Source organism: Neodiprion fabricii, chromosome 1 (genome assembly GCF_021155785.1).
Source record: "Neodiprion fabricii isolate iyNeoFabr1 chromosome 1, iyNeoFabr1.1, whole genome shotgun sequence".
NCBI classification, from domain to species: Eukaryota; Metazoa; Arthropoda; class Insecta; order Hymenoptera; family Diprionidae; genus Neodiprion; species Neodiprion fabricii.
Window position 1 is genome coordinate 37,241,312 of NC_060239.1, and position 18,205 is coordinate 37,259,516.

At 41.3% G+C, this 18,205-nt stretch overlaps 1 protein-coding gene across 1 annotated transcript; it reads right to left on the reverse strand.

Annotated features, from left to right (window-relative positions):
- Window positions 1–9,172: 9,172 nt before the first annotated feature.
- On the reverse strand, window positions 9,173–17,563 carry LOC124188081 (enhancer of split mbeta protein-like). Its single transcript, XM_046580433.1, has 4 exons — window positions 17,033–17,563; window positions 16,450–16,539; window positions 11,738–12,010; window positions 9,173–11,348 (listed from the first exon to the last, which is right to left on the reverse strand). The coding sequence occupies exons 1-4, from the start codon at window positions 17,084–17,086 to the stop codon at window positions 10,887–10,889; spliced, it is 879 nt and encodes a 292-aa protein (XP_046436389.1). The 5' UTR covers window positions 17,087–17,563; the 3' UTR covers window positions 9,173–10,886.
- Window positions 17,564–18,205: the final 642 nt, after the last annotated feature.

Genomic DNA, 18,205 nt, shown 5'->3' on the forward strand with positions numbered 1-18,205 from the left:
GAAAATCATTAAGATATGCATTACCGCACGGCCATGGGGAGCGGATGTCGATGACAAAAAAACGGGAATCGTAGAACAGAAAAAGGGAGAACAAAACCACGGTTACGAGAAGAATGAAGATATCAAGCGCGCGACGTTCAATTTACGACTTCAGTCGAATCAATTTTTTCCAGGACATTAACGATTTCTATTCACGCAGATGATTCTACGACTTGTGATTCATCGTCGAGTCCAGATATCAAAACTTGCTGTAGCAGCTTAGAAGTACTTTACTATAAACCTGAGTGTAATAATGTACTTTGCAGAAACGTTATCATCCTTGTCTTCTCAACTCTGAAGATGTGATCAGACTGTGACGGATGTTCACTTCCGGGTACTTTGGCCGTCACTTTTTGTTCCGCAGGGCACGATTAATCCTCGGATTATCACCGACTGCGACGGCATCGCAGCGCCTTAGTCCGGTTCTTTCTGGTTGCCTCGGCTCTTGACTCGAAGATGCATTGATCGCTGCAGGAGTGCGCGATCTATTATACGATCTATCCTTGGACGGCGCTCCGTCATCCGGAATATCTGATTTATACGGCCAATTTCACGTTACACGTGTCCGGATTAAGCATCCGTAAAACCCGGACGCGTGCAACGGAGAAGATTAAACACTAACTGATTAACGATCAATGATTATAATTTGGTCGAGGTAATAGAATATTTACTCGATGCCGAGTCATTCCGTTCGCGGGGTGGTTATCTTCGAGGTGATGCTTGGTCACGGATGTAGCAGTGATAAAAAAATGGTAACTACTTTGCGACGTGTGCTTCAGGTGCGTATTGAAATTCAACTCGTTACTCCCGCGGAGGAAAGTTAATGCTTCAATTCTCCTTTGTTGACTAAAACGTCGAGTTTTACTCGCGTTCCGATTGTGCAAAGATCCGGGTACGCATTACCAACACTAATTCTCTGGGTGGACCTATAATAGGTACTACACCTGTATAACGGACTAGGTGCAAGCAGTGCCTGGGTCCCGTTTGTCATTATGATTTCCGCGGAGAAACGAAATTACAATAAATTATAACGAAACGTTGTGCGTTCGCCGGATTTGAATGCGGTTGTCCATTGAAGGACGATAATAGGACGGCGCCGAAAATGGTTGACGAAAGTCACCGGCATGTGTGTGGGCAGGACAAATCCAGCAAGAGAAATACCTACACCTCCGAGGCAAAGACGTGAGCCTAGACGACACTCTCTACCTACCCATTCAGCTTCGACTCGCTTCAATACATCATACGCACCACAAGTCCTCGCTGTGCACCTTCCCAAGTGACAGAAAGAGAGAGAGAGAGGGAGGGAGAGTGAGAAGGAGACACGTGGGCGCGGTTGAACCGAGGAGAAGACTCAATCCACGACTACCGATTCCCCAGAGTCGCGATATTCGCCGGCGACTGCTCAGCGGGTGCTAAACGTTGCGGATGACGGATCGAGGCTCGTTGAGATGGTGACAATCGAACATCGTTACGAAAGGATTGCTGGGCTCCGATTGACCCTTGATCCTTTTCCCTTTCACTTCTCGTTCGCGAGCGACGCAGACATCGCGGTATCAATTAGAATGACGAAAAGCGCCCCTGGGAGAAATCCGACCTCGCATTCCTCGGAAGCTGAGACTAGACCAGGTGAGACCCGAACTTTTGAATCGGCAGGATGGGAATCCCTCAGGGATCGATAGTTCCTAATTGTTCGCATTGACCTTTTTGCGCGGGGGCGCGGCGAATATTTGTTGCTGTTTCCAACCACTTCGCTATTACTCAACCCCGGCCCCCTATTTTGACAGCGGAGTTTACCCACCTCCAGCAGCTTCTTATTCAGCTCACCCACTCTTCCTGGGGCGGGAGTGGCACCACAAAGATTAAATTTCTTTCTATCAAGATTCTTACGCAGATAGAAGTATCGGCATGACTGTTAGTAGTCAGTTTTGTTCCATAGAAACTTTAGGCATAGGTTTGTATTACATAGATTCTGAGTACCATTCGGGCAGTTGAGGGACGATTAATTCACTATCAATTATCAGTGCAGGATGATCAACATGATCATTAAAATGGTTTCCAGCCATTTCTGACATGTTCAGATCCAGACCAATTAAAATTACTATTTTCCATCTTCGATACACGTCATACTTGACAGTCACATCATCATTCTTGCTACTAGCCATCGGAATCTTTCCAAACTGAAAGAAATCCACGACAATGAAACTTGATCACGTTACTATATAGAAATTTAATCTTTGAGAATATCGTTTTTTTACGCGAAAGCTCGATGAACCATCATACCCATCCTCACTTTCCTAATCCAATAGCATGCAAAATCTGAAATTTGTAAAACTAACTTTCCTTTGGATTTCACAGGCATGGTTCCATACTTGAGGACGAGGAACGAATCAAGCGCCCGTTGTGGTGGAAAGGAACTGACAGATCAACCGCTCGTGGGTCCCCAGTGCCGAACTGGTTTACATTTACACCTTTGGAGGCCGTGAGCTCGGAGCAACAGGCGAGGCTCAACCTGGCCCGCAGTTAATTGCCAGCATTTAATGAGGACTCTTTGACGGGCCGCGCACCGCCACGTTGCCTCCTGTGCCAGACCCGAACACTCCGAGCATCTCGCATCCGCGTACAACGTATCCCCCCGGCATTTCAGTGGGAGCAAGATGCATCCAAGACCTCCGTGCATCGGGACTCTATAGTTAAAGGACAGGAGATGATGAGGCTAAACTGAACTGATCAACTGGGACAAGGATTGAGATGTCGTTACTGAAAGTTACGGTGTGAAGAAGTTAATGGTACAATGATACTTCCTACGAGAATGAACTATCTTGTTAAATAACACGACGCTTAGTCGACTGAATTCGCAGTAATACTGAACGTTCATTTTTAGATCTTTTCACTCTCGTAATGCTCATTTGCTACTAAATCAAGTTCAAGACTTTTTACTGTTTGCAAATTGACTGACTTGATCTTATCCCGATCAGAACATCTTTCGCACTGGTATCATCTTTCAGCGGTACTTTTCGATGATTTTGATTGACCGTAAGACTATCACGAAGTACCTAACTGTGCAATGCGTGTTTTACAGGTTGCACAGTTAGTCTTTGACCATCTGTGCAGCAAGGGTTCGGGGAACCCGTCGCAGTTCAGGTATAAAGGCAAGCTGTGAAGTGACCTGTCGTGAACGGAGTTGGAATACTGTAGCTATGCACGTACTCAACGGGTATAGGTATCCGTAAAGCATCGCGGTTGACAAAAAGCTAGGCGAATTAATGTGCAAACAAGTTTTCAGCATGATTTATGCTGATTGAATGCAATTAAACGAAAATTACGATCATCATCTTCGCGGCTCTAGCACTTATATCTGACACGCTCCAGCTTGTAATATGTGCTACTAAACGGGCAACGGGAAGTCCGCTTTTTACTCCTGAGGAAACGCGCTTCATACAATTATACCTCCGAGAGAAAAACAACCCTCAGCTGGATGCTAACGCGTAAAGCGAAGCAGAGCTTCTTTTTCTCTCTCTCTCTCTCTCTCTCTCTGTGCATTTTCTATTGCAGTCCTTCTTGCAGGATGTGCTCGCAACGGACCGCAAAAAGGTTTGAAGAATTTCTTACTGGTAAAAGAATGTTACTCACACTAAAGTTTATCGCTTTTGAAACCAGAGGAACCCGAGATCCAAATATCTTGTCATTTATTTATTCTTTCATTAATTTTTGTTAAACTAATTGTAAAATGAAATTCAGATCGCGTTGAAGAATATTTATGTAACAGTTTTTAGTCATTCTTCGTCAGTGCTACGCAAAATTAAACTCAACCAATCCCATGGATATTTTGCTTTTTGCGGATAAACGGAACATTGAATCGGGTAACTTTATTAATTCCGAAAAAGCTTCATCAGAATGTTTTCCGGAGTCATTATTTTACTCCGAAAATCGCATGTCGGTGAGAAAAATCTGTAAAACCAGCAAAAGAAGGAATGGTAATCAATTCGGCTCCGGGGTCCCAGAACCATTATAGGAGCGTGGCGGCACGGATCTTCCGCAGGACCAGGACCAAGGAATCGATGTTGACATGCCGGTCAATTTTCCGGGATATGTTCCGCGACAAATCCATTCCTTACGTAATCAATTCCGCCCCTGCAGCCCCTCCGATCCGATATGCTGGAAATCTGCGGTTTCCGGTCAGCCTCGAAGCTTCCTGCTTAGAAGAGATTCTTAGAACCCTCATAAATCGTTAGGCAAAAGTGTCGATGGACAGGCATTAATGGTCTTTCCCCAACCTTCCGACCGACGTTCAACAAACAGGATATGTTATTTTGATCGCCATAGATCGAACACTTTTAAAAAAGCCCAATTTTACGTATGCAGCATTATCGAAGTCGTGCACAATTCATTCCTCCTGTTTTCAGACGAGAATGAGCGGGGCGCTTCGGGGTGGCCTGGCCGCGGTACTTTTGAAACTTGCGAACCTTTATTTTCTTTGTCGTTCTTATTGTCACCTTCGTGTTCGAATCCACTCAAATCGACCTTCCGTACAATGCCGTCGGCGAGGGTACAAAGCCTCTGAGAAACCTGCCGCCATTTTGAGCTCGCCGACAAAAGAGCCGCCATTTTGATTTAGTGGCGGCGATTGTCAATGGTTCGATTGTTGGCAAACTACGAGCGTTTCACCCCTCGAGCCCTTCCACTCCGTCGCACAATCTCAGATCTGACAAGCTGCGGCTGCACTGACTTTCCCATTCGCGTTGCCGCCATTCGACGCCCAACGAATGCGTTCTGTGACACTGGTTTGATATTTATATGCAACGCATTGTGATTGGTACAGAAGGGGTGCCAGCGATACCTGCGTGTGGTCCAGATTTTACTTACATTCGTTTTTTTCTTCACCACTTTTATACCAAATTGTGGGAAATACTGACGCGACCGAATTCTTTCCGATATGACCTTACGGAGATGGATGAATGAATGCAACCCCCTCACGTTAAGAGCTTCGAAAGCGATTCAGGACACCGGAAAAAGTCTAACCTCACCACTTAACGATCCTTAAACCGGTTCAACACGTATGTGAATCCCCACTATTCACGTTTTATGGTTCTGAGGTTTTTGTTAGATATTCTTTTTCGCATTGGTACATAGCTTTTTATTCTTAAACCGGCAGTGGTTAGTCAATCGGAGGATGCTGAGTCGCCATTAATATTTATTTGTATCAATAGTTTGTTTTGCGATCTTGGAGTTCTAACTGAAGGATGTACGGGCGTGTAGGTCGACATCGTGCTAGGTCAACGAAAATTACACAAATTGTTCTCATCTTTATTTTAGAACCCTGTCTAAAATTAGGAAGTGATTGTCTGACCTGTACCGGAGTTATTTTACTTACAATTTTGGGTGATTTCCCTGATTTGATCCTGATCGAAAACTGTCAGGCTCAATGTAAAATCATGAAAAATTAAAAGTAAAGTAACTCCGTTATGAATTAGACAATCGCTTCGAAATTTTACACAGGTATTTAAAATCAAAGTAAAAACAATTTGCATAATTTTTATCGACTTAACAGGAATTCGATCTACATCCCTATACATCTTTAATTATGCAACAGCATTATAACGAGTATTAGATGTGTTGAAAATTATATATTATAAGCAATATTGGGTTGCCTCATTTTTCCTTTTGGAGGAAAATTAAGACCTCCTAATATCGTTTTGTATTTTCAGATATGTATTTATATACTTTTTGAAATGATTTAACACAGTTCTAGAATTTTTACAAAAGTATGAACGTTACCATAAAAATATGCAGAATTGTGAGCAATTTGAACTCACTCCTGAGATAAGAGTAGTAAGTAGAATTGTCACGCTCAAGCGAGTGGCGCCACTTTATGGATACAGTGGATACAGTTGCTCGTGGAATGTTACGTGCAAATTGCAGGTTAGCAGGCGCAGTCTCGCGGTTCTCTAGCGCCTTCAAGGAGGCTTTTGAGTTGACATCACAGTGTTCGGGTTGCCTATGTAGCAGGCTGAGAATTGTCATGTTTGATATCATCTAATAAGGTTTCAGCATTGTGAAAAATTGAATTTCAAACTGATGAATTTTCAAGGGGTAGGATAAAATATACTATGGTGAATATTATTCTACATGTATAAAACTTTTTATCTCTAATTCTAGTCATACGATTCTTCCTACACAAAACGGATCTGAAGCAATCCAAAACAAAAGACGTTCCAATCGTCGTGGGACCAACAGCTGAAAAATGCGACTAGAATGTGGAGAAATTCAATGATTTATTCATTTCAATCCAGATTACATGTAGGAGTAACAATACATCATCATACATAATATATCGTATCCTGCAGTGGTGAGTTGCGCTTGTACTCAAGCCGAAAGTTGGACTACACTTATTGACTACCACAATCACTATCTGATATATTATTTTTTATATTTTACTTTTAAGATAATGTATACTGCATTACTTTATTCTGTTACAATATTTAAACTAATTACGTAATGTTCAATCATACTGTTGCATTCCGTTTTGTCTTTCACTTTTACATTATTGATATCAAGTTGAATTTCTACACACTGACACCTAACACTTGTACTAGAATTAAGACTTATTGAATAAACGGCTGAAACTTGGCTGCTATGAGGTTATGCTTTTTTTCCCCCAACTTTTCAGCAACCCGGTGGGGATTTCATGAGTTTTGGCCGGAGCTCGTGCTTCATTCTTGCTTTTTTTGCAATTTTTGGACGATAAAGTTTTCCTAGCTGGAAAAGATTTCTACGATTGTTCGTAGAATATTTGTGCCCTAAGATATACGAAGAAGAAATATAGAACAGCGTTGGACCTAAGATTGAAAGAATACTAAGGAAGTTGCTCATTTTTTGGTTGCCACTATACATTAGATTTTTACAGCGCGTTCAAGCTATACGTAATCAATTCTTCTTCAAAATCACGCCGAGACAGTGAATCCAAGAATCAATTCCAGCATTATTCAAAATTGAACAATTTTCGAATAAAAAATTCGAAGGGGTTAGAATTCCTATTACGACGATTTTCGAGCCAATAACTTTTGGTCTAGGAATCGATTTGAATGACCTTTTCTAGACTGATTGCACCGCAAAGAAAACAGGAAAGGCAATTAGAACCTTGTAGGAGCAACAACTGAAAAGATGCAAAGAAAATTTCTCGTTTTTGGGCTGTAAGTTTTCACCAGCTGCTCACAGAGACTTGAAACCATTCGCAATCGATTCCTTTCGCAAAATGACGTCGGAATAGTGCCACAAAGACTTGATTCCAGCACTTTTCAAAATCGCGAAAATTTTCGCCAAAAATACAAAGGGGTTAACCTTCCTTTTTTTTTGACCAAAAAATCTTTCGTCTCAGAATTGATTTCTATGACTCTTTCCCGACCAATTGGACCTCGAGGAACTCAAAAAACGCAGCGAAAAGAGCCTGGGACCAACAGCAGAGGAATGACGACGAAAAGATGTTCAGCTGAAAAATGTGAAAAACACAGGTTCTCGTTTTTCGGCTGTAACTGTTGATCCGTTGCTCGCAGCGTATTGGGACTACGCTTAATCGATTCCTTTCGCAAAATTACGTCGGAATAGTGCCACAAAGACTTGATTCCAGCATTTTTCAAAATCGCGAAAATTTTCGCCAAAAATACAAAGGGGTTAACCTTCCTTTTTTTTTGACCAAAAAATCTTTCGTCTCAGAATTGATTTCTATGACTCTTTCCCGACCAATTGGACCTCGAGGAACTCAAAAAACGCAGCGAAAAGAGCCTGGGACCAACAGCAGAGGAATGACGACGAAAAGATGTTCAGCTGAAAAATGTGAAAAACACAGGTTCTCGTTTTTCGGCTGTAACTGTTGATCCGTTGCTCGCAGCGTATTGGGACTACGCTTAATCGATTCCTTTCGCAAAATTACGTCGGAATAGTGCCACAAAGACTTGATTCCAGCATTTTTCAAAATCGCGAAAATTTTCGCCAAAAATACAAAGGGGTTAACCTTCCTTTTTTTTTGACCAAAAAATCTTTCGTCTCAGAATTGATTTCTATGACTCTTTCCCGACCAATTGGACCCCCAGGAACTCAAAAATCGCAGCGAAAAGAGCCTGGGACCAACAGCAGAGAAATGACGACGAAAAGATGTTCAGCTGAAAAATGTGAAAAACACAGGTTCTCGTTTTTCGGCTGTAACTGTTGATCCGTTGCTCGCAGCGTATTGGGACTGCGCTTAATCGATTCCTTTTGCAAAATTACGTCGGAATAGTGCCACAAAGAATTTATTCCAGCACTTTTCAAAATCGCGAAAATTTTCGCCAAAAATACAAAGGGGTTAACCTTCCTTTTTTTTTGACCAAAAAATCTTTCGTCTCAGAATTGATTTCTATGACTCTTTCCCGACCAATTGGACCTCGAGGAACTCAAAAAACGCAGCGAAAAGAGCCTGGGACCAACAGCAGAGGAATGACGACGAAAAGATGTTCAGCTGAAAAATGTGAAAAACACAGGTTCTCGTTTTTCGGCTGTAACTGTTGATCCGTTGCTCGCAGCGTATTGGGACTGCGCTTAATCGATTCCTTTTGCAAAATTACGTCGGAATAGTGCCACAAAGAATTTATTCCAGCACTTTTCAAAATCGCGAAAATTTTCGCCAAAAATACAAAGGGGTTAACCTTCCTTTTTTTTTGACCAAAAAATCTTTCGTCTCAGAATTGATTTCTATGACTCTTTCCCGACCAATTGGACCCCCAGGAACTCAAAAATCGCAGCGAAAAGAGCCTGGGACCAACAGCAGAGAAATGACGACGAAAAGATGTTCAGCTGAAAAATGTGAAAAACACAGGTTCTCGTTTTTCGGCTGTAACTGTTGATCCGTTGCTCGCAGCGTATTGGGACTGCGCTTAATCGATTCCTTTTGCAAAATTACGTCGGAATAGTGCCACAAAGAATTTATTCCAGCACTTTTCAAAATCGCGAAAATTTTCGCCAAAAACAACACAAAGGGAGTTTGTGCATGTCCTTCCAATAATACATGTTTGCATAGGAGTCTGTCACAACCGTTCCCCTTCTGTAGATTGCAACTAACAGAAAATTGTTACAAAAAGAATAAATATATTTATTTTATGGATAATGTTACAAACTTCATGACAAATGCAACCAACATAATAATGAGATTAAATTCATTCGCGACTGTGTGTCACAAAAAAAGGAACGAATAGAAAGGCTTTTCATGTGGATCCCGACGATAATTAATGATCTTCGGCCTTCTCCATGCTTAAAAATTTAATTGCTTCGAGTGAACGTCTTGAATTTTCGATTACAGCAATAATACCTTGAGTGGATCAGAGACGAAATCTTGCGAGAACTGATACGAATGAGACGTATTACAATTATAGTATATAAATAAAGTTTGTTCAATTCGTAAGTTCAGCATTCATAACTATATAATAGATTTCTCCTTATAAATATTAACAGCAATAATCTACGAATAAAATTAACTAATCATTCACATTAGTTTGACGTAATACTATATATATATGTATATATTTATGTATACATACATACTGTATTTGTAGATCTACAAAGTAACAGAATAATAATGATAACCTGGGATACATTCGTATGAATTCTACAAACTACTACGTTAAAGCCACGTACCAAAATCATCAACATTATCGTATATGTGTGTTATATAGTGAATAAAGTTTCGTTTCCGCTTTGTACAAAAATAGATGTAGCAGTATTAAAATCATTGCAGATTTGAAAGATCACTTATCTGTCGTGTACAGCCTCATCGACATTCACCTATACCTGCAGATGATTTCCTTCGGTTAATTCAAAAACGAGCATAGCTGCATCTATTCTATGCGGTTAGAGTCAAGGCTATTTGTAGTATAATCATTACCGTGTCGATGTTAAAATTAACAATTAGTAATCGTAAGGTGTCATATAATATTAATATAAATACATTACGCTTTAGAATAAAATAAACAATCACAGATTATCTTGTTTCTAATATAACTCGTGAGGTATTCTACCCTGAATTTGATTTTTGAATCTAAATCGGATACGAGTAGTTCCTATGACGATCAATCAACCTGTTGGAATCTAGAAATGGGCCTTGCCGGTTAATTATGTTTTATATTGCAACTCTCAACTTGAACAAATATGATATCAAGACGACAATAAGACAATTTTTGCGGAATTATTGCATACTTTTCATGAATCATAAGCTATAGGAGAACAACTCAGGGGAATAGAATTAAGCGACAACTTAAACTAACATACAGTATTCGTACAAGTCATAAGAAAAAATCTTACCGTATCCCTAAATTAATTTAAAAAGAACTAACATGAAGCAAATATGTATCACATTGTCATCGCAGATGAATATATAATTATTTCGAATCACGAAATGAACCCGTTAAATAATCTATGTATATATATTAAATGAACGAGTAGGCTTATGATAAAAAAAAATGTACGGAAAAATAACGCGTTCTGCATATTGAAGCGATGACACGATTGCGAAAATTGATCGAATAGTCGACGAAAAAGGCGCTGTAGATTTTTTAACAAAATCAGGAACGGGAATACTATATTGATTACTATTTGAAAAACAATATATATCAAAACAAATGTACGTGCAATTGAAATAATAGGTTTCTGCTTTTTTGATTGTAATTCTTAATCATTATTTCAAATCTAGAATTTAATAAATTTATTCGAATGTAAGCATGGAAAACAAAAATTCAAAATCTGCTACCATCAACGCGATTGCAGTCGGTTAAGTAGGGCTTCACCTACCATCGCCCGAAGCATGAAGAACGATGTTGGCCTGACTACCAGGGTCTCCACATCGGATCACCATCGTCAACATTCTCGACGTCGATCTCTTCGTCGTCATCGGCAACTGGTTGAGCGTTAGGATCGGTTCTGGCCTGACGATCGACCGTCGGTAACCGATTATCGGGGGAGAGATCGATGGAGCATCCAGCCCGAGGGATCGAGATCTGTGTTTCTTTACCGACGAGGCTCGGCGGCGCCAATTCTTTACCGACTTGACAAGGAGGAGTGTGCGGCCGTTCGGTGACGTTAACCTTGTCACCACGGTAAGGATGCAGCGTTACCCGTGGAGACGAATTCTGTCTCGGGGGTGGTGAACCCCTGGTGCTGCTGCCGGCAGGGCTTACCGACCTCACCAAAAGCTTCGCCGTTTTGTCCAAGCTCCCTAAGGTTGGCGAAACTAGCGATGATCTTGACGTCATCGGAGACGAAGGAGGGGAATTCGCTCTTTGCGGGACCTGCGCGAAAAGGAAACGATCGATCAATAGCGTCAAAAATTGCTAAAGATCACGAATTTCTGACACAGGGGAAGTGCGATAAAGAAACTTGACTAGACGTTTCATTGGTCTAGACGAATTTCAGTGACTTTCGTGAGTCAGAATTTGATATTGTAAAGGGCAAATGAATGAAAATATAAATTTTTAAAGGAGTACCAATAAGAACTTCTTTTTCGTGGCATTTTACGAGACGGTAGTTAAATATTAGCGATTTTTGCACTTGATGGAATATCCGAGGTTTCGCTTCATCGGTAAATAAAATTAGACAAAATTCTAATACCGGCTTTCTGACGGATTCTGAGAAAATTGAAGTGATCAAAGTGACGAAAGTAACAACGTAAATATTTGACCTGGATCTCTATTTGCCTGGTGGCTTGAAGACCCGAAGCAAGATGTCGAGCAAGCCGATCGGCAGCTTCTCCAGGAAGAGCGGTGAGAAATCTACAAGCCTCAGCAGCGCAGTGTCCAAAGCCTGATCGCCATCGGCTCTCGGACGAATCTTCACCTGGGACAGCGACTGTCGACAATCCGGAAGGTCGCGAAGCCTGAAGACGTTGAAGGTGCCGTACAGTCAGCTCTAAAATGTCGGCCTTTTCGAGCTTGCTGATGTTCTCTCCTTCTGTCTGTAAAAACGAAGCAAAGGTGAACTATTTTTCGTTCAATTACTTCACGATTTTACATCATAGATGACTTAGGGATCAGAGAAGAGAGTGAGATCTGGATCTCGGTTCCATAAATCGTTTGCAGCAGTCGCGTTTTATTGGGAGCTTGTTAATCTACTTATTCAATTAAAGGCAAACTGGGATTGTTTTCTCCACTTTTTTGCAGACTCCAGTTACCGGACACCAATCGCACTTGCTTCACGGTATTGCGTGAAGTGAAGCATAAAGTCGATTTCAACACAAGCCTTGAACTACGATCGTTCCGACGATACAAGGAATGTTTGTGATCTCTTGCCCCGGTACCGGAAATCCAAGATCAAAATCTCGTGCTCGTGGTTTACACTCGCTGGAGATAATGACGATACTGAAATGCTCTACAAATTTGAACCTGATCGCCTGACTAGTTCCTGAGATATCGTCCGCGGTGTGCGTAGGTCTAAAGAACCATCTCGATCAACGCCTACGCGGAGAATAGGATTAGTTACACTACACGGAGTGCTATCATCAAGTCGCCACGTTGTATGAGGACCATATAACAAGTTTTTGGAGTATATCGCCCTCATTGTTGTACAATAAAATAAACTCAATAAAACTGCGATTATCAGGGTTCTCGTAAGTTTCATCAACCTGAGCCAGGTAAAAAAACCTGTCGAGTTTTTCGGCGCCCTGCAATTTCTTTCGAATCTCGTAAGAAAATCAATTATAGCTTGATGAAAGGATACCAATTTATCATCAATGTATCGTATAAATTTACACATAAATAATACCGAATCCGAAGATCAAGTTGTCTCGTGAGTTTTCTGCAACCGATGGAGAAGCGATTTTATAGAGAGGAAACTCGATGCGGTATTTTGGCACAACCTCTAGCGAGTCGCGTCCAAGCTACACGATAGAAATTTCAATGAAAAAAGCTTATCCCGAAGCAGAGATAAGCCCAGATAAATGTTCGCGAAGCTTACAACAGTTTCGGGACAAATCGTCGGTACGAAAATCTACTCAATGACAGTAGCGCGGAATTCTCTCTACCACAAACAAAGTCCGTGCGTGAGAATGGCCAACTTATAATAAGAAATCGATTAATTACGTCGCGACTCGTTGGATGGCGCCATAAAAAGAGAGCTGAACCTAGACTGGCGTCTCGTTGGTAGATCTCTCAAAGCACGTTGAAGTTGTCTGCAACACGAAAGGCGGCGAGTTACGCCGTTCGGGTTGGCGTTGCGCGTTCTTGTATTCAAATTCCGGCAATGAAATTGAATCGCTCCACGGTCTGGTGGCGCGAGGTCGGTTCACACGGAATCTTCGACGGCTAGAAACGCGTACCGAAGCAACCGGGCAACGTTGCAGGGCCGATACAGGAGGAGGTCGGAAGCGCGTCGAAGCGAGGATCGTGCGCGACCGAATCCTCGGCTCCGTGGCGCCTTTTTTAACCCGCTCCAAGGCCCGGAGACGATGCTGCTAATACCGTTTTTATTACTTGTGTGGGTTTTCGAGGTTTTGTCAGACTTGTTCGCTCACCGGGGATTGTTTGCTTTGTCTCGAGCGCGGCGAATTCGGGTTAAAAGTCGACATCACCTCCGATGGCATCGTGCCGGGTACGTTGGAGTATCCTGGACGTTTGCTACACCCGCAGCATCCGGCAGATATCGACTCTGAACTCGTTTCAATTAACAGAAATCTGGTTTTAACTGACCACGTTTTATATTCTTAATTTTTTTATTGCTATTTATAATATTACTTGTCAAAGGTTGCTTCGTATTCGCCAAGTTTTAGTCGTCTTTAGATTATTTTATCTATGGCTATTTATCTTGAGTCTGACAAGATCTTTTTTTACCACGCTTACGAACAAAAGTAAAAATCAAAAAAGTTACCATTTTTCAAATATGTAATTTAATCTTATTTTTCCAATAAACCTGTGACTCTAATAAAAAAAAAATCAATTTTGCTTTTTACCTACACGAATTGCATTAGAGTAAAATAAACAGGAAATTTTCCGAAAGTTCATAACTCAAAAACAAATTGAGATAAATATTTTCACAAAGTTACGAATTTTATATTTTCGACAGGTAGAATGAATTTGAAAAAAATAAGCAAAACAAAGATTCGACCGCAACATCTTATCCCATATTATCAAAAATATTTTCAGTTTTTTTATTCTTTCTCTCTACACTTGCGCATATATATATATATATATATTCTTCACAACTAAGACATCTCTTTAAAATTGTATTCAAATTATCGATTTTACTTTTATATAAGATTTGCCGTTTCGAAGATTGAATTTCACGCAACTCTGTTTGCTGCGAAATATTTTTCACCGCGAACATCCAACCGAATTAAATAAATTTCCGAGTTCAAATCCTTCGCGTTTCCCAAGCGACGAAGGGTGCAATTTTCACTGATCACGGCTCGTTACGTAATTTGTTATTTACGTACCAACTGTAATATTACACATGGATAGGTAGAATATGTGTATCGACGATGAATAAATATCTCAGATTTGCGGAATTTGCTTCCTGGCGGTCAGCCTGCGTTAAATTATACAACTATTACTGCCACGCTGTTGAAAGGATCCGCAAAGAGCACATCAAGAGGCGATCGTCGAAGCACGAAATATCACGATTTACTCCGCTGTTATACTTAATTCGAAACAAAACGCGACCCGCGTTTCTCGGCTGCAGCGATGCGTTTCCTGCAGCGCACATCGGATGAATATGATTTTTACTTTATTTTTTTAAAAAAATAGCTCCAGTTCCCGCATCGAAGCTGCATAATGTATATAGATATATGTATTTCACGTTACGACACCGCATCAACGTCGTCGAACGCGTATAATTAAATTTTGTATACACGAGAGTTTCTGAGAAGAAAATTACCCCGGTCAGAATTCAATGGGACATTAAACACACCCGTCTTTCTAATTTATGAATCCTTAAACTCCGGCTTTACCACAATTTATGCCGCTCTCATCCTCGGCGCTTTGCGTTACGCTGCGCTTAAACGCTCCTGAGCTTTCGGTAATATATAATATACTTCACACACGAAAGAGTACTGAAATAATTCGTTAAGTTCGCGAATGGTAACCAAAAATTATTCACTTATCTCGATCACGTCATCGATTAGCAGTGAAAGAAAGAGAAACTTATTACCGTCGATAGAAATTTAGACGATATTCCATGTTTCGGAAGTCTCGCAGTTTTTCTCCAGCCCCCCCCCCCCCCCCCCCCCTTTCTTCTTCATTCACGTCGAAATCCTGCAGAAGTTTCAACAAGTGGAACTTGTAGTGAGAAATTGAATCGTATTCTACGCACATGATAAATTATATCCCATAGCGAAGATGTTTTCAATAAATACCGCGATGCGAAAATTTCTCGCTCGAGGCAGTCAGGGGCTCGTTTTCTAATTTCTAACTACCGTAGGTGCAGTCTTACGAGATGTTCGCTCCGATATTATCGAGGAACGGTCCGTCCGTCGGGTTCCCGCATCCCTTTGGCGCCGTCGGTTTACGACGACCCGTTGAAGAGAGTATAATGAAAGGAAAGATTTTTAAACACGCGCCAAAGCCGTTGATACGTACATACATATAATATAAACGGGTTTTACTCTCCGCCAATCTTGCGGATCCTTTATGTATGCAAAGTCGATAAAAATTCTGTGCGAAACGGCGCGTCCGATCAAAACCCTCGGCCCAATAAACTTTATTATACGCGCAATTTATACTCTCAGACACCTGTTAAAGCCCCGCTGAGGCCTTGATATTGCAATGAAATTGCCCCGTCGCACCTTGGAACGACGATCCGAATTCATAATAAGACGAGAAAAATTTCGCACAAATTTAAAGCCGTTCAAACTCCGGTTCGAAAAGTCACGCGAAGTTCGGCAAAACCGTTATATCGTTATCGAATTATCGAGTCAAGGGTTGAACACTGATTTACGTCCGAAAAGAGACTCGATCGACTCGTTTCCTTATTTCAAAGCACCCAGGAAACTCGATGCTGATTCATTGAGCAGCAAATATTATAGCTATTCTGGATTAGGTTTTAAATTACATCCACGAACAGGTATACAATATTTTTATAACATGTCAGGAAATAGAACTGATTTCTAATTATTTTTACTTATGATTGTGAAATTGAATCGGTGATTCGGATGAAGAAGTTTGGTGATTTACTTTGAATGTCGAAATGCGGAAGTTCGGCAAACGAGTTTTATTCAAAACGTGATTCCTTTTTTCCACAGTTTAGAAGGTTGAAATTCATATCAAGAATCATTCCACAATAATTTAATGATTTTGAGAAATATCCTAAGCATTATTCCACCTCAATGTTAAAATTTGATCTGCCCACTCTTCGCCAATCTCCATAAATGCACAATCAAATCTATAGAACGTCGATGATGCTTACCTCCAAAGCGTCGACCATGAGATCCTTGAGTTCGTCAAGGCACCGGTTGATACGAGCACGCCGTTTCCGTTCCAGAAGAGGTTTGGTTATCTAACGAATCACAGTAGGAGAATTAGGATATACCCTTAATTGTCACTTCTCTCTCCAACTCTCCGAGGCGGCTTGGAGTTTCATTGAATCAAGTTGTCAGATTGAAATTAATCTCAACCGCAGCGTATCAACGCACGCGTGTAGGTATCTTTATTATATCCGTGCTTTTTGAGCCAACACCTTTTCGTACAAGGATAAATCGACGTTGAACCAATAGAAAATAATCAAAAATATCTTCCAAATGCAAACAGTTTCCACAGACAAATCATGGACGCACGAATTTCAAACTAAATTTTTTATCACATTATTACCGATACCGAATGGATGATATCTTCGACTTTAAGAATAATCGGTTGCCGATTTGCTCCGATTTTCCAAATTGAAACAGCGTTGTGACGAAATAATTTCAGATTGCGAAAAATCAGAACGTCATAACATCGTGACAGAAGAAAAACTAAACACCGGTATGTAAATATACTGTCCAAGTTCTTACCTTTTTGTATTGATAAGTCCTGGAAACCGGATGCGGATAATCGTACGACATCATTGCAGAATGACGTCTAATTCTCTGAGTTGCGTTCGGATAATGAGGCAATTAAAACACGGATGGGAACTGGGATTGAAGAACGGCGTTCGGAAAAATTTCAGAAAATTCACACACTAAAAGACCAAAAAATTTCGCGGCCGCAACGAGATCGGCGAAGCAAAGGTCAGCCCAAACCGTTCCGAAGCGTTGAGCGCATTCCGTAAACCGAGTGCAATGACAGCTGTATCAAAAGCTGAGCGATCCCAGTTGGAAAAATCGTCGCACATACACGTGACGTTCGCTACTCGAGGTCTGCCGACGGACTGGATGGCAGTGCGACGGCAGCGGCGGCCATGCCGATAGACAGACCTTCAGCCACTTCAAAGGCCGGAGAGCTTTACCACCACCGCCACCGACGCTCTCAACAACGATCATCATCGTCAAACCGTGCAGTTGGCGTTTCGGATACACCGACACAGATGCATCGATCTTCCTGGCTCTCCGCTGCACTTTTAACCCTGCACTCTAATCTTTCACCCCGTGTGCATGTGCACGCCGAATTGTACACTTGAGGACAATGAATCTAAACAGTTATGTTGGCAGCCCTGAGAAACCTACAGCGCCATATTCGGCCGAGCGCGAAACTAACTCAATCTCAGTAAACGTAACGTAACCCATGACCGTCGAATCTAACCTTAAAATATCGCAGGGATAATGACTTGTTGGATTGAGACGTATTCTAAGGTTAGGATTCGACGGTCATGGGTTACGTTACGCTTATTGAGATTGAGTTTGTTTCGCGCACGGCCGACTGTGGCGCTGTAGGTTTTTCTGTGGTGCCAACGTAACTGTCTGGTGTAAAAAATTAGCCGTCTCAGAATCATTGACTCCAAGTGTACATATAATACATACGTCGTTTGTTTCGTCGTCGACGCGGCACTTGACGAATCGTTATCGCCGGTTTAGGTACGCACTTGTTGGTTCACACCGACTAAATTGACTCAAATTTCTACCTCGTATATCGGCTTCGAGAGAGGCATGAGATGTTACAGAGGATAAGAATTGGTCGATCTCGTTGTATTTTATAAGAATATGAATAAAGATGTTTTCTGTTAGATCGGTTTGGCAGTTCTTATCGCC